This window comes from Phasianus colchicus, chromosome 12 (assembly GCF_987193195.1).
Source record: "Phasianus colchicus chromosome 12, bPhaCol1.hap1.1, whole genome shotgun sequence".
In the NCBI taxonomy this organism is placed as follows: domain Eukaryota; kingdom Metazoa; phylum Chordata; class Aves; order Galliformes; family Phasianidae; genus Phasianus; species Phasianus colchicus.
The window spans coordinates 3,621,906-3,646,974 of record NC_143447.1 but is presented as its reverse complement, the minus strand read 5'-3'; the positions used below and the strand labels follow the sequence as shown (position 1 = coordinate 3,646,974).

At 41.4% G+C, this 25,069-nt stretch overlaps 1 protein-coding gene across 4 annotated transcripts in view; it reads right to left on the bottom strand.

Annotated features, from left to right (window-relative positions):
• The window catches only part of SCAPER (S-phase cyclin A associated protein in the ER), a 144,117-nt gene that overhangs the window by 1,681 nt on the left and 117,367 nt on the right, over positions 1–25,069 (bottom strand). For all 4 annotated transcript variants that reach the window (XM_090148678.1, XM_031616350.2, XM_031616351.2 and 1 more), the window contains 4 exons: positions 20,493–20,730; positions 17,708–17,857; positions 2,879–3,070; positions 364–415 (listed from right to left, as the gene is read on the bottom strand). In XM_090148678.1, the coding sequence (XP_090004804.1) occupies positions 364–415; positions 2,879–3,070; positions 17,708–17,857; positions 20,493–20,730 (632 nt within the window). The remainder of the gene's footprint in view (positions 1–363; positions 416–2,878; positions 3,071–17,707; positions 17,858–20,492; positions 20,731–25,069) is intronic.

Sequence of the window (25,069 nt, the reverse complement as noted above, 5' to 3'; positions counted from 1 at the left end):
TCCTCGGGTGGGTTGGGATGGCTGCACGGCCGCTGTAACCTAAGACTTTTGAAAGCAGCCTTTGTGACAGCTAATTAAATACGTGCACATACAGTATCACGTTTTAAGACAGAAGACCACGTAGCGTTTAATAAAGATTAACAGCCCAGATTCCTGATACCGTGAGCAAAGACTGGAAGTCACATATTTTCGGGTCAGATTTTAAGCTAGAGAGCCTCTCCCAAGAGTGGAAAATCATTTTGCAGTTTACTGTATTCCTTTTTATGGTGATGCAGATTCAAAAAATATCCAAATCGCAGCAAAACACAGTATGTACACATTTTGTTACCCAGTTGTACTCCGTTACATTCAATGGAGACATACCCCTCTGCTGAGATAACAGATTATCCATTTGGCCTGAGCTCTGTGCAAAATCCTATGGGAAAGAAAAAGAGCATCAGATTTTCAGATCTCGCATTTGAGGAATTAAAACCATTTTGTAAAGTCTTTAAAGTCGGCCAAGAAAACGACTGCTTTATGAAATCTGCATGTTAACAAAGCGCTTTGTTTGCTGCGCGTTGTAACAGAACGCTGCCAGCACTTCAATTCTACAGCTCAGAGCGGATTTTACACAATTTAAAAATACATATATTTTTAATTTACAACAGAGAAATAGCAGTTTTATTACCTTCCTCAGAAATAATTATTCTCACTATTTTCAATTTGAGACAGTGACTACGGCCGTATTTCTTTCCAACGCGTTTTGGATTTAGGCTGTGAATTCCAAATATGCTCTCACTCCGTTGCTGACCGACCCAATTCCACCCTGCAGCTCGAAATCTCCATTCCCTGAGAGCAGGCAAAGTTCTCCCAAGGCCGTGATCAGCTCCAGAGAGCACAGCAAGCCCTGCTCCCTCAGGCTGCTCCAGTACCGAGCGCTCTGAGCACCGCCTTTTGTTCCTGCACTCCCTAAGCAGGGCTGGGGTTGTTTGACATGAGACACAATTTAACAGATAGTGGCTATTTCTGAATATTTTTTTTTTTTACAATTGTTCCAGCGCATCCAGAGACAAGAAGTAAGAGAAAGGATGATGCAACCTTCAGAGGATGGCAACAGATCTGCTGGCAGGGAGGTGCAACGCTGATAGTTGTAAAATCCAGCAATCATTTTCCTTTGATTGATGCTGCACACATTTAACACACTATATTTAAGTGTTATATTTGTACACACCACCAAACTCTTACATAAACAGGGCTTCTTTTTGCATTCCCTGGCACAGGAAGAATCTCATTTTCTGGTCCCAGGGAAATATTTTGCAGACTTTACCAAAACTTCCACGGAAGGGAGTGAGGGATTTGCCTGACAAAAAAGCAGCGGGTTGAAACCGAAGCAGAGGGGCAGGGCTCTGCTGTGTGCACAGCTATCTGAGTGCTCCTCTGTGGATTCGCTCTCTACGCGTGTTCAACATTTGGGGTTTGATTTTCAAAGGGGTGTAAGAGTGAAGTAGTGGGGAGGTGAGCAGTGACACGGCAGTAAGATCACACACACACACACAGATCTATATATTAATGCAACACTTCTTCTAAAAGCCTGAAAGAACAATATGAGGACTTGGCATCTGAGACAGAAATACAGCTCTAATTGGAAGTGAAACTAACAACACCGACCCTTGCAAATATGTTTTGCTGCAGCTAGCGTAGATTTAAATGCCACAGTTTATATTAGAGAAAAGGAATCAAGGTAAATAAAGCTAATTATTTGATGGGGGACTCTTCCCTACCATTCTCTATATTTTTAAACTGGAACACAAATCCAGCCTGCTGTGTTTTCTCATACTGATGAAGGTACTTTTTGCCACCGCAGCTTCTACAGTGGTATCTGTAGCTCCCATATTAAAATGTGTCCATATGAAAAAAGTCAAGGTGCAGCATGAATTATAGCTTCGTATTTCAACAGAAGCTCCACGGCAAATTCTGCTAAGCTCAAAAGTTTTCTTTCTTCCTTAAGCTGCTACTATTTGAGCGTTCAAAGAATGAAAAGCAGTCGTGCTCAGAAGCTCAGTAACTCAGGAGTTACGCTGAAACTTGCAGTAAATATTTAGTTCTCGCGTCCTTTCCCCTCAATTGGTGCAGCCTGCCTCAGGACTGGCTGTAAAGCAATAGGGAAGAGCTGCAGGACCGTTTCTGTACCAACAACAGGAACTTCTATGTGATCAAGGCATGTTATTTTGTGATAGTGCTGATGAAAACAGCATTTGCTTATTTAAAAACAGGCAGTAAAATATATAGAAAACATGAAACACGCTTGGTAAGCACAGCACAGCGTATAGATTGGCACAAAGGGAACAAAGCTGCTGTAAAACCTTATTCAGAGCAGTATTTGTAACGACCTCAGTGGCTTACTGTCACAAGTAAAGACTGCACGATTAGACCAGTAACATATGTTGTGTGCCTTCTGCATCAAATATATACACTGCCGTTCTGTTCTCTGTAAATCTGTTGTGTGCAGTATACAGCCATACATTTAGATGTAAACACATCAATATACAGATTTCAGATACGCTGCGTAAGCAGTAGCTTAAAAAAAAAGTTAAGGATTTTAAGGATCGCCTTGTAATAGTATGACCCACACTGCATCTTTCTGGCACATCAACAACTTCAGTGAAAGCAGGATTCTGCACGCGACAGTGAGAACCTGAACTGCTCGGGTAACCTTTCAGTGCTATAAGATATCTCAAGTACAGGCATAATCTGTGGTTTGAAAAGAGCTGCAGAGAATCTTCAAGTACTTCAGTGCTGTTTACTTGCTTTACGTAAGGCAAATAATTTCCATGCACACAGCAAAGGCGAGAAAAAGGGCCGCAGTCATCCTGCGAGCGCTGCCGCACGGCGCTGCTACCTGAATGAACGTGGCGAGGAGCACACAGCTCATCTCCTGCTCCAGAATGAGCTTGTTCTGAGGGTTGTTGTAACAAGCAGCTATCAGCGAAGGGAAGAGCACTTTGATCAACCGAGGATCACTGAAATACTGGAAAGGCAACTGGCACAGCTTCTGCAGCACGGTGGGGTGACGGCCAGACTGCACGATGATCTGAAAGGCAAACGTAAGAGAATGAGGACACGTGCTCTATCTGGTCTTCCTGTGGATCAACCAGAGTGCTGAAGTCATGCTGAAAATATGAGCGCGGATGAGAAGAAAACATCTTAGTAAATACTAAAAATACGTCTTAGAACATTTAGTCCAAATAACTCCTGTTTTAGTGTGCAAGGATTGTATTTACTGCAGAGGAACACCAAGGCTGAAAACTGCTTTTGCTTCTAATACCAAAAAAGACAATTAAAAAAAAAACAAGAAACAGATTAATCTGAAGATTACGATACTTTCACTTAAGACAAAGAACGAAAGCAAAGGGACTGCTGTGAGTTAGAACTGCAGAACAACTCTCCCAACTGCAGCCATTTAAACACAGTGAGCACGTCTTTATTAAAAAAAGAAAAAGGAAAAAAAGTCAAGAGCAAGATCTGAGATCACTAGGACTGTAAAAACCCACATGCAGCTCGCTCATCCTTTACCCAAGTGCTCTCTGGCAGCCAGAGAGGACTCTGTTTCATCGTGGATGTCTGCTATGCGTTCTCAGGCACTGAAAAGAAAAGGTGATTGTAAGCTGCACAGCTACGAGTTTCAGTGGAGAGGCTGAAAGACCCTCCCATCTGTATTTCTTATCTCAGTTTCTATCAGTGCCATTGACTCTAAAAGGAGAATTGTTTAGATAAATGGGACTGTTGTCATGAAGCAGGCTAAGTTTACAACTGTGTACATCTGAAGAAATCAGGCAATGCTATACTGGTCTCTCGCAAAGGAACCTTTCCCATTTGCTTGATATTCTTATACAGCCTTTGTGATACACTACAAAACGGCAGAGTCGGATCTGTTCCAAGGAACCTCGATTAGACAATTATAATATGAAAGAGCTGTCTGACCCACAGTTGGCTTTTCGGCATAGGAGGAAGCTCCTATAGGGCTGAGCACTGTAAAACTTAGGGTCACGACTGTAAATTGTACTTGGAAAAACACAATTTTACAGGTACACACCCAGACAAGACTGCGTTCAAATTAAAACCAGAAGGACAGAAAGAAGCAGTCGAGACCACAGGAACATAAATTACAGGGATTTACAAGTTTTCAAAGCACTTTTAACAATACCTTAAGAACACACTGAGTCGATAATGCAGCTCAGTTTAAAAACAAGATCAACAAAGTAATCGTTTGCGTTTTTGCAGTTCACCAGCCTAAAATACACTGAAAACCTTTCAAAACACTGGTAGAAACGTCTTAATGACCTTAAAGCCGGGAGGAATTTTTAAGAGGCAGACAAATATGTGACAATTAAGCACTGCTCTTTTGAGGAAAGTATCTAGCAGCCCACCACCGAAGCATCTGGGTGATGCTACACTTCACTGCTGGCTACCATTCTTGGTGATTACTGCTGGGGTTCTTTATTTATTGTTATAATAAATATTATTAATAATAATAATTTCGCTGTAGGTTTTTCTACGGTAAGTCTTCCAATCAGAAAAGCACTTTTAATCATTTACAATTTTACTCCAACAGCTACAACTGGTATTTGTGATGGGATGGAAACCCATTTCTTTGTTGCTGTCCCCTGGACTTGCTGAGCAGGCACAGGGCAAGCAGTTCTGAGCTCTTTTTCATTTCACACTTCACCCCCTTACCCGCTCCAAAAGCATCACAGGTAATTAGAGTTCTCTTCTCAAATAAGCAATATGCACACAACATTACCATTTTGGTTCCCCTTCCCCCCCCCAACTTTTTAACTACAACGTTATTGACATTAAAGATAGGAAAGTTCGATTTGAGAGCTGTTCATTGTTTTAATCTGGTATTTATCACATGTGGAATCAATTTAATGAGTTCAGCTCACTGTACTAATGCAGCTACTAAACCTGATACACTACAGTACGTACCCTGAAAAAAAAAAAGTCATCAAACAACTCCTATCTGGAAAAAAACCTGCAGACATACAAACCTCCAACAGAGCAGAAAGTCCAGAACTCGACTTAGCAGATGAGCAACAAAGAAAACAAATGAACGCCTCACCTATAACTTCTTTTCAGTTGAAAAGGACTCTTCTCTATTTTTATTTTTATTTTTATTTTAAACAGTGATTTCTGTCTCCTTGCTGAATGATCCCAGGGAGTTTTGCAGGCCTGCAATACTCATCTCATAAAATGCTCCAATATGAGATACAAACTGCTTACTGAAAGGCAGCACAGGAGCTCACGCCACGTGCTGGAATCCTAGAATTAGCTTTTCTTGATGCTCCCTCTCCAGCCTGAAAGTCAGATGTGCCTGTCAGACGTAACAAGATCCTAATTAAATCTCTGCATTTCTGTACAGCCAAGCATTTCAGCACCTGCCTAACTTCAGATAGGTGCCGAGGTCCCATTAATATTTGCTTGCTGTTTTCTTTTCCTGAATTGAGACCTGTCTATCAAATTACTAAAAGCTATGTATTTTTAATTGATCCTCAGAGCAGGCAATTCCATGTTGTTGTTTTCTGTATTTTATTTCAAATGTTGCCTCCTGCTGAAATTAAGGTATTCATACCACCTTACTGTTTTTGTCTGAGCTTTGCTTAAATAGCACACTTTGCTCTCCATGTAGAAGCTTGCTGAAAAGGAGCTGGAACATCTCAGATGCTCTACTGGGCTGTACTCAAGCAGCTTCTCCACTACATAAACTGTCAGGAAGGCTGCACAATGTATACCACTCTAACATCCAACTGTGTTAGCAGGTGCTCACCCCTTCCCTAGCAGGCAGCCCCTGCTCCCATTTGCCCCTCAAGCACAATGACTGCCCTGATCCATGGAAAGAATGATTCCTAATGTCTCTAAATGAAATCCACCTTTTTTCTCAAGTTTATTTGGACCAATATTGACTATGCAGTATGTTGCTTACCCATTAGCTGCAATTCTTCTAGCTGTGAAAGTCTGAAGCAGAATAAAAGTCAGTCTTTCAAAACAGGCTACAGTGACAAAAGCCAGCAATATGCCACACAGCACTTGAGCAATAAAAAAAGAACAATCAATCAAAAAATTAAAAGCTCCTTGTAGCACTGGGGACGCAATAAAGTTGTGAAGAGAACTCATCATTCTGCTGGGAAATCAGGTTTATCCTGCCACTGAAATAAGGCTTCTGGCTATGCATCCGAGGTGACTGCTGCAAGGGTATTCCATCCTGCATCCCACTGTCCTTCCCTGTGTCACACCACAACAGGTCCAGCAGTCTTCCACAGAATCACAGAATGGCCAGGGTTGGAAGGGACCTCAAGGATCACGAATCTCCAACCCCCTGCCACACGCAGGGCCACCAACCTCATTTAATGCCAGCCCAGGCTGCCCAGGGCCCCATCCAACCTGGCCTTGAACACCTCCAGGGATGGACGGGGCATCCACAGCCTCTCTGGGCAGCTGTTCCAGCACCTCACCACTCTCTCTGTAAAGAACTTCCCCCTGACATCCAACCTAAATCTCCCCTCCCTCAACTTCAAACCATTTCCCCTTGTCCTGCAGTTATCTACCCTTTCAAAGAGTTGATTCCCCTCCTCTTTGTAGGCTCCCTTTAGGTACTGAAAGGCTGCAATGAGGTCACCCCGCAGCCTTCTTTTCTCCAGGCTGAACAAGCCCAGCTCCCTCAGCCTGTCCTCATAGGGGAGGTGCTCCAGTCCCCTGATCATCTTCGTGGCCCTCCTCTGGACCCTCTCCAACAGCTCCCAGTCTTTCTTGTACTGGGGGCTCCACACTGTGATAATTCTGTCTCACTTTTAATTTGATGTAAGACGCAGTACTGCAGATGGGGCCTCACAAGAGCAGAGTAGAGGGGAACAATCACCTCCCTGTCCCTGCTGGCCACCCCTCTTCTGATGGAGCCCAGGATACCATTTGCCTTCCGAGCCTTCCCTTGCTTCCTGGCACCTTGCAAAGCAGATCTTCACAGGACTGACAAACGAATAAACCATGAGGGCCTAAATAACTTAGATTTGACTCTCTCCATGTAGTGGAAGGAATATGCAGCTCTTTCCTTTTCTCGGAAGCTCCAGAGACCCCAAATGAACTTTCTGTAGATCCCAGAGAATGAGAATCTGAATTCTGCTGCTCCCTTCCTTGCTCACAAGGACAGGCAGACAGCTGCTCACACACACTGTGGCAACACTTGCACGACAGCTACCAACAGAAAGATGTTTTAGCAAACATCTCACAATCCTGTGTACCACATACAGCACGTAAAACGTGCATTTGAATCAATCTTTCCCTATATTCCTTTTACTGTGAGCAAAAGACACAGCCACTTACCTGTGTGTGTACGAACACTGTTCAAAGCTGTGCTGTAAATCTCCCTAGCTAACAGGATTCTGCTTGGCTGATTGATAGGCACCAGCAGGTACATGTCAAATTAGTCAAACCTTACCAAGTCAATGGCTAATTTTACAAGAACATTAAAGAATCATCTAGTCTTTGAACCACACCTGGGTAGGGTAGTTGATTTTATAAGCATCCTACAGGTAACAATCAGAATTTTCACTGAGAAATCTCAAACGTCACTCAGAAAGTTGAAAGAATGATTGCGTGTAAAAATACTGAACAAATATCACCCAAATCAGGGTAAACTGCTGATCCACATACTCCTCAGACCTCTAATAGCCTAGAGATGTAAGTTGAGACACACACAACTCATTTTTCAAGAGCTAGCAGTTCAATCAAATTGCCCTGTGAAGATTTACATTTTTTTAACCCGTGAAGAAGTATTTTTGGTGACAATCCAAATTTCTGTTTCCAGCTTGTAACAGCATACTTTTCAGATGTCAAGTGTTTGAAAAAAAGAGAAACTGAATTAAAAATTCACCAGCAGCTCTCCAGAGATTGAAAGATTAAGATCCTAGGATGGTTTTTAATGCTTCCAGGCAAATATGCTAAATATTGTCAGATATTTAACTACAAGTAACCAACCAAAAAAAAAAAAAAAAGGTTTAGCCTTACATCATCTTTTCACTCTTGTGTGCTATCCAAGGTCAGCCCAGGATTACTGGAGAGCGGAAGCGTGATTTTTGGAGCGGAATTTTGTTGAGTTCTACTGATGGTTTCAGGTTTTATTTACTGAGTACCTTTGGAAAGCCGCAAGGCATCATCAGCTGACCTAGAAAGCACGCCTAAAATCTGCAGGAGCATTTCCCATCTATCCAATTATTTCCTCTGAGGTTGCTGACATTGTTTAGTAATTGGCCCAAGTACTAGAGGTTGTAGTTCTTACATCAAATTAAAAGTGAGACAGAATTATCACACCAACGTGTGAACTGCAAACAGGAAAATGTGCTTGAATCTCAACTGCGTGAAGTTTAAAACTTCCTGAACTGAAACCTTTCTCAGCTCTTGGAAAGAAAAACTACTCATGAAAAGGTGTATTCCGTAGCTGCCGAGTAACAAATACAGCCGTTGTAACTGAAAGCTGAATTACATTTCTAGAAATAGATCCTTCTCAATAAAATGTCGGGGGTTTATGAAGCAAAGCACTAACACGTGTGCTTGCACTTGACTGTGGCATTCTGCTGCAGCCAATTCCATGTTCAGATGCAATTTTCTGAGAGCAACGTGGACGAGGAGCTAACAGCTCTCTGAGGGGCACTGCTGGTGTTTCCACAATCCAGTGTGACCCTCTGTTCCAAACTTGGACGCGGCCACTGTAAACATTTGGATCTTAAAACTGCACTGTTGGTATGGGAACTATTAATGTTTCTTCTCTATTTATCATTTATATCAAAGTCAATTCTAATTTGTACAAACAACTAAACGTTATTGAACTGGAACTGAAACGCCGTGCATCTATTCTTTGTAACTACACAGAATACATCAAGCAGTTAAAGGCTTTTGTTTGATGTAAGGTTATTTATAACTTGGTAAAAGAAATAAATCTTTATATTAGTAGTCCAGAGTTTCTCTTCAAAGTTAGATCTGCATTATTTCTTTGCTTCTATATAAACAGATCCCATACTGCTAGCATTCAATCAGTGGAATATGTCACCACTTAGACTCTTCTTCTGTTTTAAGGTCAAGCTCTTCTCTTTCCATTTTGCAAACTCCACTATTGGCAAGGCTCTGAGCAAAGAATGTTCTAAATTCCTTCTAACATCTTATCAGGAGCCAGAGCACCATTTCTATGCAAAAATAACACGCCAAAATGTTACATTCAAATTTTAAAATAAGAATTTGGCCTGTTTGAACAATGTCAATGTTTATTTTCTTAGCATCACACGTAAGCTTCCAGAGAGAAGCGATGCAGATAACAGAGGTCAGAATTAATGTTTTTCTCCCTACAAACCATACTATGAGCAGTGTCCTCCTAGAGCTAGCTCTATGGGTTAAGAATGGAGATGCTCTGTGTGTACATGAGAAAAAAAATAATCACCTGAGCTATTTTCATGTAATCACCCAAAAACATCTGAGCATTTCAGCTAGGAAAATGGCAAATGCAAGAACAATGATGGATTTTAAAATGTTATAAAATTTATCAATGGTGTTGCTTGGGGAAAGCCTGGAAAAAGTGTAAAATTCCTGAAAAAATGCCACTCGAAATAACAACAAGGCACCTTAGATAAAAGATAACAAAGATTAAATTCAGCAAAAAGCAAATAATTTTAAAATGTTCTTGTAGAAGATCAGCTCCATTACAATGTGATGAGAGAAGAATGGAAACAATTCTAATATGCATTGAGGCTGCTTGGGCATTTAGCAGGCTGCAGGATGAACTAGTAACCAAACACCTGAACCAGAAAGAGGAGTAAGGAAAAGCTTAACTCTAAAAATAATAGCATTCTAGCATTTAACATACTGATATAAAAGCAAACACTTACCTGTGAGGGTGCAATCACGCTTAATGTTAAACATATATTAAGTACCTTGTTAAATTCCAGGGTATCATTAGTTTCTAGAAAATAGTTTCCAAATAGTTTCCAAAATACCCTAACAGTAGATTTATACATTTAAGTGTTGGACTAATCATTTTTTATTAGAAGACCTTGTTATTACGCATCAAATCTATTGAGCAATACATTCATTCTGTAAGCTTAAATCTATCATACCTGGTTTAGGTTGGATATTAGGAGGAAGTTTTTCACTCAGAGGGTGGTGAGGCACTGGAACAGGTTGCCCAAGGAGGCTGTGGATGCCCCATCTCTGGAGGCATTCAAGGCCAGGCTGGATGTGGCTCTGTGCAGCCTGGTCTGCTGGTCGGCGACCTGCACATAGCAGGGGGTTGAACCTAGATGATCATTGTGGTCTTTTCAACCCAGGCCATTCTATGATTCTATGTCTCAGATCCTGAAACGTGATTCTGAACATGAAAATGATCAGAACTGGGCCTTGCAGTCCTGCTTTACTTACTCATTTAGAATCATACAAGTGTTTGAGGTGGAAGGGACTTTAAAAGACCATCTGGTCCAACTCCCCTGCAATGAGCAGAGACACCCACAGCTCCATCAGGTGCTCAGAGTCCAGTCCAATGTTAGAGGTGAAACTATGCTGATGTGAATGAAGAATTCTTGAATTAAAGCCTACAGAGAACTGGGCTTTAGCTGTAAGAAGTTCAAGATGACTATTCAAAGAGCTTTTTGCCATCATCCCTGAAAGCAGAACTAGCTGGGTAAGAATCCCCAGAAGGTGTGAGTAATTAAAAATTACAGTCTAAAATGCTGCCTCTGAACATTCTCCCTCTTCAAATGCAACAAGCTTCTTCTGTCACACTCCAACAACCTACTTGCAAACGCAGTCTTAGATTTTTTAATTACCAGTACATCTTGCTCTTTGGCTTTCACAATAAATGCAGAGTCTTTGTAAAAATACCCAACTGACAATAAAGACTGTGAAACACGCCGTGCCATTTGACATGCTGAGCTAGCTGAGAAAAAGCTTCAAAGGGCAAGAAAATGTTCTCTTCCATTTACCCATAACTAAGAGCAGAGGAAGACAGGCCAGATTTTCCATAGCATTCACTTATGCAAGACTTAATGCATTTTATTTTCTTTATATTTCAGCATCACTTCAACCAAGTGATACTCATTTTTTGAACTAAATATGGTGATGTAGGTTTCTGAGACTTCTCTGGGTCTCTTGCAGGCTCCCTCCCTTAGAGCAGCAATTGTCAGCTGCTGGAGCCCAAAGCTGTGAACAGAGAGCAGGCTGATGTCCTCTCTGTGTGGGGCACAGTCACTGGGGGTCCGCAGAGACTTAGAGAACTAGTGTATGGGAGAAGAACAGGGAGTTCCTTCACACATGGGGCAAGACAGACAATAGCTCACAAGGCCTGATTAAAGATTTGCAGATTCAGACTTCGTGTTAAGTTTTGGTGTGAAATTTAATTTCCATGGAAAGGAGAGACTGGCACGCTCGGTTAGAAAGAGGCAGAGGACAAGCATTGTGCAAGCCTGTGCAGCCATCGCTGCCAATGCATCTCCACTGGCCAAAGCCAAAATACGCCAGGCCTAGGCCTCTGCTGAAAGAAACTGCTTATTACACAGGACTGTGCCAAACTCTGCGGTGTGTTTCTGACGTGGACAAAGATCTGCTGGGGATTAAGCTGAGACCACCAAGCTCTCTCTCTTTCTGACCCAAGATTAGCATGGAGGTTGTCACAGGCTGTGACGTGGGACAGTCACTCTCTCCAGGCCTCTCCATCTTGAAGCTTTACTTAGGGACTGTGCTTGAAGGCTGTGGAAGTACTGCTTTCGATGACATTGGGAGCCAAGCTTATTCTTTGTTTTTTTTTTGCAGTTTAAAACAAGACAATAAGATAAATCCAACTGCTTTCATTTCTCCTACCAACTCCTGTAAACTCCCTCCTGCTCCTACAGGAATCAGCCATTACAAACTGAAACCAAATACGACCAATTTCATTGCCAGTCTTTGCTCACATTACATTTCCTTCCCTACAGCCTCTCAGAACACCAAACCAAAAAGAGGTATGAGATGTGTTTCAGAGCAATAGAAATACAATTAAACACAAAGTGTGAAATATGCAGTCCCTTGTGTTCACCTTGTATTTTATTTGCATTGTCACTGATTGCTCTGAAAAGATTGGTGCTTATCAGGAAGCTCAAATAACAGCGGAGGTGTCTGGCAAATCACCCAAGAGGCATTTCCACTTTTCTCTGTCTTGTGAGGAATGCCAGCTTTTCTGAAAACATCCCTTCACTTAAGTGAATTGATGTGGGCTGACTGTGCTAGATTGATAGGAAAAAAAGCACACGTTACTGAGTTGTTTAATTTACTGCATTTTAAGATGCTGAGTTTAATCCTCAGGGTTTTTATTGCTCACAAGCTGCAGTGCTCCTAAATGGCAGTCCAGGCTACAACTTCACATGAACTGTTCACTGAAATCAGCTATTCCACAAGTATTATTCTTATTTTTAATTCAAACTCAAAGTTTTCAAGGGCTTTTTTGGAAAGACTTAACTTCAACATCAATTCCATACCCTTAAAGATACTTTCTTACTGTTTACTTTCACGTATGGCCATTTACTACACAGTAACTACCAACTCCTGCACCTTTACTCCTGTTCTACTTTCAGAAACCCCATTTGCCAGATTAAAATCATTCCAGTCCCGGCGCAGCCCCCAAAGAACACAAATAATGGCAGTTTAATGGTGGTAGCCAGCAAACAACTCCCATGGAATCTCTGAATAGTGTTTTTTATGAACTATTCTTCTAAGTTTCCCTGTTTCTCCAATTTCCAAGTTTGCGATCTCTACGTTTTAAAACTACTTTTCCTTCTTCATGCTAACACTCAGCCAAACTGGCCACACACTGAAGTCAGTGAAAGCAAACACTGTCAACTGCGCAGAGTAATTTCCCTAAAGGTGGCAGTTTGTAATCTGAAGTCATTCTGTAGGTGTCCCTTACAGCCGGGCAGTTCTTGTAACCACACTTACAGCACATCTCATACACACATACATGTGATGTGTTAATCAACTTCGGGTTCATACACACCCTACTTAATGAGGAATAAAATGTTCTCCTGTTTTGTGATAGAAATAATATTTGTAACAGAAAAGAAATGCTAAGAAGTCAGAAAACGTAACGATAAATCAGTCATTTAAATTAAAAAAGAGGGAAGACACTCTGTAAGAAGCACTTCTTGGGATCTTCTATTGGGTTTTCTTTGTGATGCAAATCAGTAATAAACTCCGTGAACGTTTCCAAATTGTGCCTTCCATGCAACTCCATTTCTTTGAACGTTATATTTATACCTGTGACGCTACTTTGTGACATTACATATTTTTAAGACAGGAGAAATTGCCTTCCCCAAGTACCCCATAATCTCACTGTTCCTTATGCCTTTAAGTGAAGCAAGATGGCATGCCTGAAATAGGCTCTACAACACGCTCTCTATGGCTGTACAACACAGATAAATCCTCCATGAGTGAACAACTATTGAATTCAACTGCGTGCACTTCTGTTTTCAAAGATCAAGTCAATATTAACATTCCAATTATTCCCAAATTCACAATAAGAATCGTGTACTGTTCCTATGGGCACAGCTGTCTGGAAATAAAAGGTTTGGAAGGACAGACAAATAAGTTAGTTAAACTAATGCAATTGCAAGACAAACATTCTGGGATAAAAACCCCTTCCTCAAAGCCATATGGTTTGCATATCTCTTTTTTTCCAATTGCATTTATTACCTCAGCAAAAATTCTTAACTGTATCTGCAATTCCTACTTTGGTTAAAAAAAAAAAAAAGAATAAAATGAGAAATGTAAAGCTGCATACACCTCTCCTGAGCTCTTTGACAGAAGCGTTACTTTCTGCGATGCACTAAAAATACTTATTTTTAGTTCAACAATTCAGAAGCATAATGTCCCGTTCCACACAAATCCCAGAAGCTGGTGAGATTCTGCACTCTATAAATACATCGTCTGTCAAACAGGAAAAGAAAAAAAAAAAAAGAAAAAAAAAAAAAAGAAAAAAAAAAAAAGAAAAAAAAAAAAAGAAAAAAGCTCTTTTTATTTAAATAAGTTGCACAATCGAGCACTGCAAACAATGCAACTTCCTTCAGAGCCTGCCAGACGAGGTCCCGAGTCGGAGGATCTGATTTGTGATGACTTTTCAAATGAAAAATATTTGCTAAGTGCAATGAATATGGAAAGATCTCTATTCCCAGTACAGCAATGTAAAAGCAGCCAAATCGTCTGTCATTCATGTTAATTTAATTACGGGACCACATTCAATTATCCAATATAATATGTAAATGAAACGAGTTGACAGCACATGCTAATTATAGTCATTGCCATAATTAAATCGAAGAAAGGGAATAAAAATGTAATGGGATAGGATATTTTTAATTAACAAGAACATTTTAATTAGCATCTGTAGTCCTACAGCGTGGCATAGCGCGACGGCTGTTATTCTTATGATGGTTGGGCTGTCCAGCCCTACCCCTGGCACCATGGGACCCGTTTCGGATGCTAATAGATGAAGGGGCAGCCAGCAGAGCAGGCGCCTACCACAGCCCAGCTCCCCGTCCTGCAAAACAAGGGCTGTCTATCGCTATCGTAAACAGAAGTTCACGTGCCGAGACAAAACAGACAGCGCCGTTTAGGCATGACTAATGAGGCCGAAGCATTTAAAAATATTAAAGGAACACTTTGCTTTCTGAAATTTTCAGTTTCATAACTGATTTATTTCTCCAGCGACGGCAGCTGCCTTTGGATGTTAAAACAAAATACAAAAAAAAAAAAAAAAGGGAAGGAGTATCGCCGATATGTTGTATGTGGGCAGTCAGCAAAATCGAAGTCTTGCTAAAATAAACAGAGCAAGCACTATCGAAACGCTATGGAATGCATTCCTTTGCAATCCTCACTGCTCCTCGTCGACAGAACCATTTGGGCTTGGGCTGATGGTAGGACGTGGGAGCCCAGCCACAGACTGGCACACATCTGCAGGAGCCACTGCGGGGCTCCTGCCAGCTGCACAGAGTGCTGAGAAAAGAATCTGACTTGTGCATTTACCTCTCAACTAACTGTAAAGAGCAGCACAGACCCTGTACTGCTCACTGAATATATGATGCTCTTGGACGATTTTACTCTATGAGCGTGAAATATTTTGGAAATTGTCCTTTTGTTTGACTCCATAGTAGTAAGAATTAACTTAAAATCACAGCACTACTTCAGAAAATCTATGTTCAGGTTTGCAGACTGTAAAATCTCTTAAAGTTTTCTTTTTTCAAAGAAATCTATTTTCTAAATTGCACGCTTCTGAATAATGAATGCTCTTTTTTTCTTTATCTCAGTTTTCCTTTTGGAGTACTTTACCTGTTCATGTGGTTGGACAGCAGAAGCTGTAAATAACAGGTTTTTTTAATGAATTCAAAGGAATGAAAACTTACACAGCTGTGTAATAAGGGATAGAAATTTAGAGAGGAAAAGACCTATTTAAACAGCAAACAATTCAAACAAACGCATTTGGCTTCAAGAATAATGCAAGTTTGCTGTGAAATACATTAGTTATCGACTTTTTAAAAGTCTGTTCCAGTAGTAAATAAAAGGAGCTACCAGGCACTACGAAAGTTTGGCTTCATCGCTCAAGTCCCGCAGATCTATTTTTACGATGCAGTTCTTTCCAGGATTTCAAGTCTGCTACGTGAAAGCTTTCACTGTGAGACCCATTTTTTATTTTTAGTAGCACTCTGTGAATGATCCACAATGAAAGAAAAAAAAAACGGGAAGCTGAAAACGTAGTAAAAAATTAAACCATGAGGGAATTAATAGGAAGCACTTCCCATTTCAGTCAGGGCATCCTATCTTTATTGGAAGTCACAACACTAACAGCACCTGAGAATGATGACCTGCTTAGTAGCAAATGATGGCGTGCTCAGCAGTAAAAGTAAAAATACTGTTGTATAATCTTCCCTAGATTTTATGAGTACCTGATTGAGTAAGATTCTGCCTTTTTGGAACGTTAGCAATGCTGTCGGGAACAGCACAATCACTCCAATAGGAATAAGGGGAGAAATACGGAGAGTCTGAGATTACCAGTGGGAAGGAGGCCTGCAGAACGACACACGATGCACACACTCTGTCTCTTGACTGCAGCCACATGGGCAGCTGCTGCCATGGCACTGTGCCGGGCTCCTGCTGCTGGACCTCTGCCCCAGGTCAGAGCGCAGAGCAGTGACAGACACTGCAGTGTGCTCCACAGGCACTGCTGGTAGGAAATCCCTCTGCTGTGCTACTCCTGGCACATTTATAGCTGCATGTCCTCTTGGCAATAAATCACTGCTGTTTATACTTATGTGCCAGAAAAGAGATTTTGAAACTGTGGAGAAAAACCAACACTGTATGCTGGCACCCCCGGATGCCAGCATGACTGCTGGTGCAGCACTGAGGATGAGAAAACTGCAGTGGTGTCACGTGGATTTTCAAAATGACCAGACTGAGGAGTACTGCCTACAGGCAACCCCTGTTCCTGAGAGACTCCAGGCTGTACTTTGAGCTTTGGGCCCTGACAGTCTGTGTGCTGGTAGCAGTGCCTCTGTACCCTGAAGTGGGATTTGGCTCCACCAGGAAGGAAGGCTGCAGGATCCTCCCTCAGGTTCTGTGGCCAAAACCACAGAAATGTTACTATATATTATGTGATTACAGAATATTTTTGACAGCATTTTCAACTTTAGGATATTTGAATGTTCCAATTACGGTCAAAAACTGCAGACAGCTTTTCTCTAACCTCTGTAGACAAGTTGAGCCACTTCTTTCTTCTGCTGTCCCATTTAACTGGTGGAACTAAGCTGCTCATCCTGCACCCCCGCCCAAAGGCTGAACAAAAATGGGAACCAACTATTACACGTGTGGTGAGAGAGAAAAAAAAAAAACCACAAATAACTTCACAATATTGAATCATACCAAAGATGTAGGCACCATATCACACCTTCCACATATCCAGAGTCAGGGTCACATAAGTAAAGAGCAAGTGCCTACATCCACTGTGCCAGTACCCCTGAGACGTTGTGTGTGATCCGAGGAAACTGGGAGTCTTTTAAAACCAAAACATTCAAAATCATTTTGAAGATTTGCACCTGGGTTATTGTATAAGCTATTTTCATTAGTATGAGAAGTCTCAGAGTCCATTAACAGAAGTGAACAATAATGAAGGAAGCTAGACGGGGATTTCCACTGTCTGTTCGACAGTATTTGCTTTACTTCTGGAAAGATACAAAAAAGCTTAAATTTAAAAGAGCTCTCTGGGTACCCAGGCACACGACTGCATTGGCTTTTGAGGACATGCCTTCACAGCAGACTAGCTTTGCTGTCTTTACAAGGTTGTACTTGGGCACCACGGCTGCCCAATCAAGCTGACAAGAAGTTAACTTGGAATTAAAAATATTATTTGCTGAGTATATCTTGGCAGAGAGTGAGTTTAATTATGATCAACACGAGGTCACCATTGTTGTCTGTGTAAGAATACAGAACTTGCTCATGGCCATATAAAACTGCAGTATTTTTCCTAAGATGTAACCTCAGCTAATATTTTGTAAATGCACACATTCGTGTTCACAGGAATCCCAACTCTTCAAAACAGTGTTGAGGGGGTTTGTTATTTTTGAGGGATCCGTGACTAAACATACACTTGATAACTTTTGATCCCATTTTCCACTTGCCTTACCTGGTTATCTGTGTTGTTTACAGTAAAATAGCCCACACAAATAATGACTTCATGTAGCAATCCCTCACAGGTATGCTGGGAACAGTACCACAGCAACGAGCTGATAATATGGCGGAAGGCAAGGGACAGTCCTTCAGCTCCAACGATGGACTGAAAAAAAGGTAAAGAAACAGCAGTTACAGCCCAGCAGTATGTTATAGAAATTACATGCATCACAATGCATCAGTGACACAAATTTGGGGGGGAAGTACTGACTACATTCTTGGCTGCAATGAGATTTCTTGGACGACAGAATCAGATCTCTTGTTTCATTCAGTAGCTTGCACTTACAACTGAACTGTAACATTAAAAGCCAGACAAATGAGAGTAAATTCAAACTCTGAAGGGACACAGGAAAACTGGATTCTGCTTAGTTGACATGCAGTGTAGCATTAAGTTGACTGTTCCATTTGACTTACATTATACGTTCCAGGAAAACTTAATGCTAATGATATTTCCTAGTAAGCAGCAAAGAAAAAAAGCACATCATTTTTGCAGAAGAGCAAAATGCATTTTGCATTAATAACTCCTGCTCTGAATGGAATACAAAGATTAATAAGTAATTGCTTTGCAAACATGAAAAACGTTAGAAACATCCAAAAGGAGAGAACATTCAGCTGTACAGCTTTTTGGGGGTGCTTTTAAAAAGTAGTCAAATTGCTGTAATGTGGAGATTCTGAATTAGATTTTATCTGCACAGCCTACAGCCTCTATTTAATAAACATGTCAAACAGACAGAACGACACAAGGTCAAAGGGGAAAACTAAAGCACAAAGAATGAGCATGACAGTCTACTAACTCTAATGAAATAGCAATGCAGGCCTGTGAGAAAATTTCTTTCATTTGGGAGTTTTCTTCTTTTCATATCTCGCAGTCTGCATTAACTACATCTCCATAAATCCCAGTCTGCAGTATAGTTTAGTTTCGGCATACTGAAAATGTCTACCCAGGAAAAGCAGAATCCTTGAGAATTAAACCAGACTCAGCTGTTTCTCCATCTTGAAGCTCAAGCATCTCCCTAGCTCAGCGTATTTTCAAATCCTACCACACAACTGTTTACCACCACCACGTAAATGCCACGTTCATATGCCACCCTTCTTCAGTTAAGGCAGTCCATGCATGCTGTGACCTGGCACTCTGGGCTAAACCCTCCCCGATAACAACAGGTCAAAGGGCACCTGAGTTTGTGTATAGAAGTTAAACTAATTTTTCAAGGAAACTACGCTTCCTTTTTAGCTAGAATTAATATCAGCTCAGGACCCTGTGTTGTTTCTCACTACCATCTTTCAATTGTTTAGACTGTCAAATTAAATTAAATATATACCCACGAGCCATCTGTGCTAATACAAACTCAAGAATACCAGAGCTCTTCTATTCATCAGAAAACCCCACTCCACAGCCCTACTATTACACGATAAAACTATTCCTTCACGATAACAATCTGACTGCATAAGCTACGCTCCTTCCCTCCGCTGCCTGCTCCTGCCCACAGGGTCAGGACAGGCACTAATTGGCCTCAGGTGTACACTGAGTTTTAATGCTACAGAAACAAACCCTGTTACTACAGAGGAATGGATGGCTGCTGACACTACACTGTGCCCACCGTGCCATAAGGCAGCTAAGCATGAACTTCCCCGGGTGCACGTCTGCATCAGCGCACTGAAGGAAATCACTCACACTGGTTTGTTCCCTACGACGTTGTTATGCAGCAACAAACAAACCTTCCATCCCAAACCAAGAGCTACGGGGCCTGCTGTACAAATGAACTGCTTTGATTTACAGAAAGAAATGGGAGTTAATGGTGCATGTAAGAGTTGTTTCACGTGGAACTCCAATAAACAGTTTGTGTCCCATAAAAGAAAAAGTACTGACTACATGGATCCCCCAGCTGCATCTATACAGATGTATGCAGTTAGATGCAAGCCTGCAGCTAAATGGACTAAAAATTAGAAATACAAACTTAAGGAGACACGAAATTCTCCACTCCTGCAAAGCTCTTGCTGGTTTTACCGCATTTCAGATGAAGGCTGTGGTGCAGTCTATGCACAGATTACACAACAAATGAAACAGAAACCTGTCTGATGAATGGTATGAAAATGATGTTATTGTGTTTAGCAAAGCAATGCTTTCTGCCAGGTGCTTTGCATTAACAAAATAAAAGCTCTGCCGATTCATCTGAGAAGTGTTTTACAGATTCTTAGTACGGCTAAATGATTTCTTTACCTGTAATAGGTAAGACAAGACTCCTTCAATTTCAATGAATAATAAATTATGAATTCTTTTTTCCATTTTTTGTCAGTAAAACTTTGCTTTGAGAAAAAGTTTAGATACTAAGTGATTTTCAGCTTGAGATATACAGTGCAAGCAGCCACTGAAAACACTCAGAAATGAGAATTATAGTTATAATACAAGCCCTTTCTCATCAGAAGAATTCACTTCTTGTTCCTGAACGAAATTTTAATAAATAAATAAATAAATAAATAATTTCTAAGAAAGCCCCCAAAAGCAAAATATTATGCTGCAAAATAGGCTTTCCTTTTTATGAATACAAGCAGTAACGGATTGGATTCAGCATTTCATGTACTGCAAACTTTCACACTTTGGTTATGCCCATTAACCATAGGGTAGAAATAATTTTGTGCACAAGAAAACAGACAATTCACAAAGACCCTGGAGAAGGAAGTCAGCCCAAAAGCACAATCATTAATATTTTCACACAAAGCAAAAGCTGTAAAACATCTGTTACCTGGAAAGCAGGCAGGTCGAGAACCGCAAAGCTATTGAAGAAACGTAAACTCTGAATGGCAACCTGGATTGTGTTCTCTGCATAGCTGTCTTTAGGGCTGGCTGTGTTTGGATCTGAAATTGTGCCGTGGAAAAGAACACAGTACAGCATATGCAAGACTCCAACCAGATCTGTAGCCTGAAGAACCGCCGTTAGTCCTGTGGGATCCTGACGTGTGCTGTCAAATATGTTCCAAGATCTGTCAAAGAAACATTAAACCATCTGAAAAGAGGAGCTGCACACACTTGCTCAGGGTGAAGCAGTTATAAGGGAAATGTTAGAGCACAAGCAAACTGCTAAAAAGGAAAACAGCCCGATGTCTAACATGTCAAGAATCCACAATATTTCCACAAAATTATTTCAATAATCTGGGCACGGTCTCTTGCTCTCCTTAATTACAGCGCTGCTATACTCTTTAAATATCTTTCTCCACATCCTGGTGTCTTTGTTTCCAAACTGGGTTGATGATGCCAATGAGAGACCATGCAGAAGTCGGCCAGCTCTCAGGTCAGAGAGCTGGGGGCACTTCTGGGGGATCCACGCAGGCCAGCAGCCCACAGCCATCCTTCCTCTCCCCACAGAGAGGTGGGAGCACAGCCTGTGCCTCTCCTGCCTTAGGGATGGGCAGTGGGGATGGCAGCAGACGTGCTGCTGATGAAGCAAAAGCAGTTACCCGGACCAGACAATCTTAATCAAATCGTTCTGCAGGAATCTGAGAATGAAGTGGTTGAGCAGTTAGCAAAACGCTGCCACTTATTTCCATCAGATGCTATTATGGAAGACTGTACGGGAGCAAGAGAGAAGTCTGAAGTGCTTGATGCAAGAAAGTCACAAGTAGTGAAATCTACGACTATTGTTTCTTTAGATGTTAAATGCAAATACAAAAAGCACACAAAATAATCCAACAAGGTTTCACAAGGTGTCATAGAATCACAGAACTGCAGGGGTTGGAAGGGACCTCTACACATCATCAAGTCCAGCGCCCTACTAATGCAGGTTCCCTGCAGCAGGTCACACAGGTAGGTATCCAGACAGGTCTTGAATATCTCTTGGAGAAGGAGATATGTATTTCAAGTCCTAATCTGAACTACCATGTAAACCAGCTGAACTTCACCGTGGAAGCACAATAGGCCTGTGTAAATATTCACAGGAAATACTGGGACACAACAAGCAGTGACATTGAATATATGGTGCATCAACCTTCCATCTTTACCTCATATACTGTGTTTGCATCTTAAATAAGAAAAAGAGAGAAAGAGAAAAGAAATAAAGAAATGTCAATATCAGAACCAACTATTTTTTTTTTTCTGTTATTAAGGGAAAATACCACAGGCAATACGATACAAGATAAAAGGGCAAACTGGGTGAGGGTATCTTTCCCACTTATAAAAACTGAAAGAAAAGGGAGAACAGAGAATAAGAGACAAACTGGAAACAAGATCCACCTAACACCATCTGCAACTCTGAAGACCTTGGGTTACTACAGAAAGGACTGGACCTGAGAGGACTGAGAGCACTCCTGATGACCAGGATCAGCAAGCTTTCCTTGACCAGAAGAGCTCAATGCAGCCCTTTCAGTACTTGTCTCAGAAGCAGCTCGTATCTGTCTGGACACCAACCTGGGTGAATGGTCTGGCAGTGTTTGAGCTGCACACAGCTCATTCTGTTGGCACACATCTGCTTTCATCACTGCTGTCTTACAGCTCCACATTTAGAAAGCAGATGAATGCTATCACTTTGTATCAGTTAGGTCACCTGCATAGGGAATTTTATCAGAAAAAAGCATGTAGGGGTGCCATTTCTTCTAAATCACTTTCTATTTACAGTCTGTGCGTGGCTGATGTTACTGAAAAGCTCCACGTGCAGCATCCTCTGCTGATGTGCCACGATTTCATTCATGTCCCAGTCCTACTTCAGTGATACCTATGCTGTACAAACATCCCATCAAAGCAATGTCTGAAAGAAACAACCAGATCTTCAGGTAAGATAAAGAAAGAACACAAGGAGGTACCACATCTGCCCTCCCAGCAGCATCTGGGTGCTATGTGGGTGCTCCATCTTTGCCAGTCAGCATCAGCCAAGCACCCTGACCACTGCAGACCTCAGCTAGAGCTCTGTGCAGCTAAGTTCATGCCAGTTTCCAAAACCTGGTATGACTACTTAATGCTGGCTGCCTTTAATAACCAACTCAGACTCACAAGGATCCCCTAAAGGGGCTCTGCCACAAACCCAGCCACAGCAGTGCTTCAGAAGGCCCCGGCACAGGATTTGCTCAGAATACACTCAGTAACATTCAAAACACAGCGTAAAGTACAGTCAAATGATTAAAATAATGATTTAACGTCACTTACCTCCTGCAACAGCAGCACAAATAGCTTGTGGTTTGTAACACTCAACACTCCTAGCATCTATGCTGCGAAGAATGACAAAAAGAAAAAAGGAAGAGTCCTGGAGCTCTAAGTTTGCTTTGAGCGGAGCCACGCAGCACAGCGATTTGCAATGTGAAGCTCCTTTTTCCACGCCTGGAAGCTGCAGGGTCCTCAGGTGAGCGTGTCAGACTGCAGAGCTGGGAACAGGCAGCAGGCCTGCTGCACCAGGAAGGCAGTCAGCAGCTCAGGGCCACCTCCACGCACTCCCAGGACGTGTGCTGTGTCTGAGCTGCTCGGTGCTGCCCACCAAGAGGCACTGCTGGCTGCCCAACTATGCACTCAGAGCGTGCCAACCGCTGCAACAGGCAGGCTGTTTGTTTCCACAGTATCACATGAGCACGGCTCCCTTTGCAACCGGTATTTTATTTCCATCTTAGCTTCAACCACCGCAGCAAACAGAAAAACTATCAGCTGAAAAACGGCCGTGTTCAAACGACAGCCCCAAATTCATTACTGGACATGACACCTCCTGCAGCTTTTTGTGACTCTGCGCAATGAGAAGGTTGTCTGATTTTACTCAAGGTTAAAGTTAGCTTGCTTTCAGCTCTCACTCCATCATTACATTTAAACAACTCCATATGAGAAAGCTTATAGAGCTGGATGAAATCCTTTTGCCATTTTGAGCTGCTCCGGAGCAGTGAATGAATCAAAATATACATAAAAAAGTCAATTGTAAAAATGACTCTAAATGCACGCTCTCTTTTTTTCTTACCCCCAACCCCCCCAGAAGAGACCAAGAATTTTACAGTCCCACCGCAGGACAAAGCTGTTAAAAAGTCATTTTGTCTGTGAGGTTTGGTGGGCTGAAGGAACTGTTGAAAATGTTTATTTTTGATTTTGCCTGTATTACAGTTAATTTGTGTATGAACAGGCTACCGGCTCCTGTTGGTTTTAACTGTCAGTTATAATCACTTTAAGCCTAAATGTTTACAATAAAAAGGTAAAAGACGTTATTCATACTGGTTGTGGGCTTTAAAGCAGGAAAAAAAAAACACATGTGAGAAGTGGGAAAATGGAAGGCGAAGCTTTGTGTGTGCTGCTTTGAGCTGCTCTGGTCAAGCCCGTAAAACAGCGGATTCCATACGTTTAGCAGATTTTAAAAACCCTTTTAGCCCACCTCAAATGTAAGCCCAAGGAAAGCTCTGATAACTGGCAGCTTATACAGGCTGAGGGGAAGGGAAACAAACAAAACCCACGGCAGTAAGAGGCGACTCTGTCACACACACGAAACTGAAGTCTGTATGTAAGTAAAGCTTTGAGTCCCATGGAGGCATCTCCTTGTAATTTCAAGAAGCCTACACATTAACCATGTTGCTAAGAGCTGCCAAAGCAAAGCAGAATGGACAACCCCCCCCAATTGCTCTTACACTGGCTATTCTAGGCTGGGGAAAGGGAAAGGAAAGGCTTCCAAACTTTACCAAGTCTTTATATTTAGCACAGAAAAACAAGCAAATATTTATATTAGGGTTAAACAACCTGTGGGAGTAAAATAAAGTAAAAAAAATACAACAGAAATTAAGTGCAGGATGTTTCATGATGGGCTGCCATTATGATTATCAGATTCTGCCATAAGAGGCTCCTCCCCCATTGGCAGAGGGTTCATGATTTACGAAAAAGGTTTCAGAATTAAAAAGCATGGATATATGCATCCCAGCAAAAAGATATTAAACAGTAGGACTGCATTGCTTAAAGTACACCACTATTTATTAAAAACAGGAATTTAATGCAGCTTGATGAGAAACAGCAGACTCTGCAGAACAAGTATAAAACTACAACTTCTCCAAACTTCAATATGAGCAAACTGTTTATATCTGAAAATATATTGTTTTAAAAACGGACTGAGCTAACAAGCAGACAAGACCCTCTAAGGCTATACATTATAATGTTTGTATATTTGAAATATATACTCCTGATTAAAAACAGGGAGCCAAATGGAAACATGAGTTTTTAAGAGGCTTAGAATATGTTTGTTTTTTTTTAATATTCGGATTTAAAAACCATCATCTGTACTTTTTCCTTCTACATTCTATTACTGAGAAAGAAATGTCCAAAAAAGAGGCAAAACAATAATAAAATAGCTATAAGGAGGACTTAGCACCTGCCAAACCT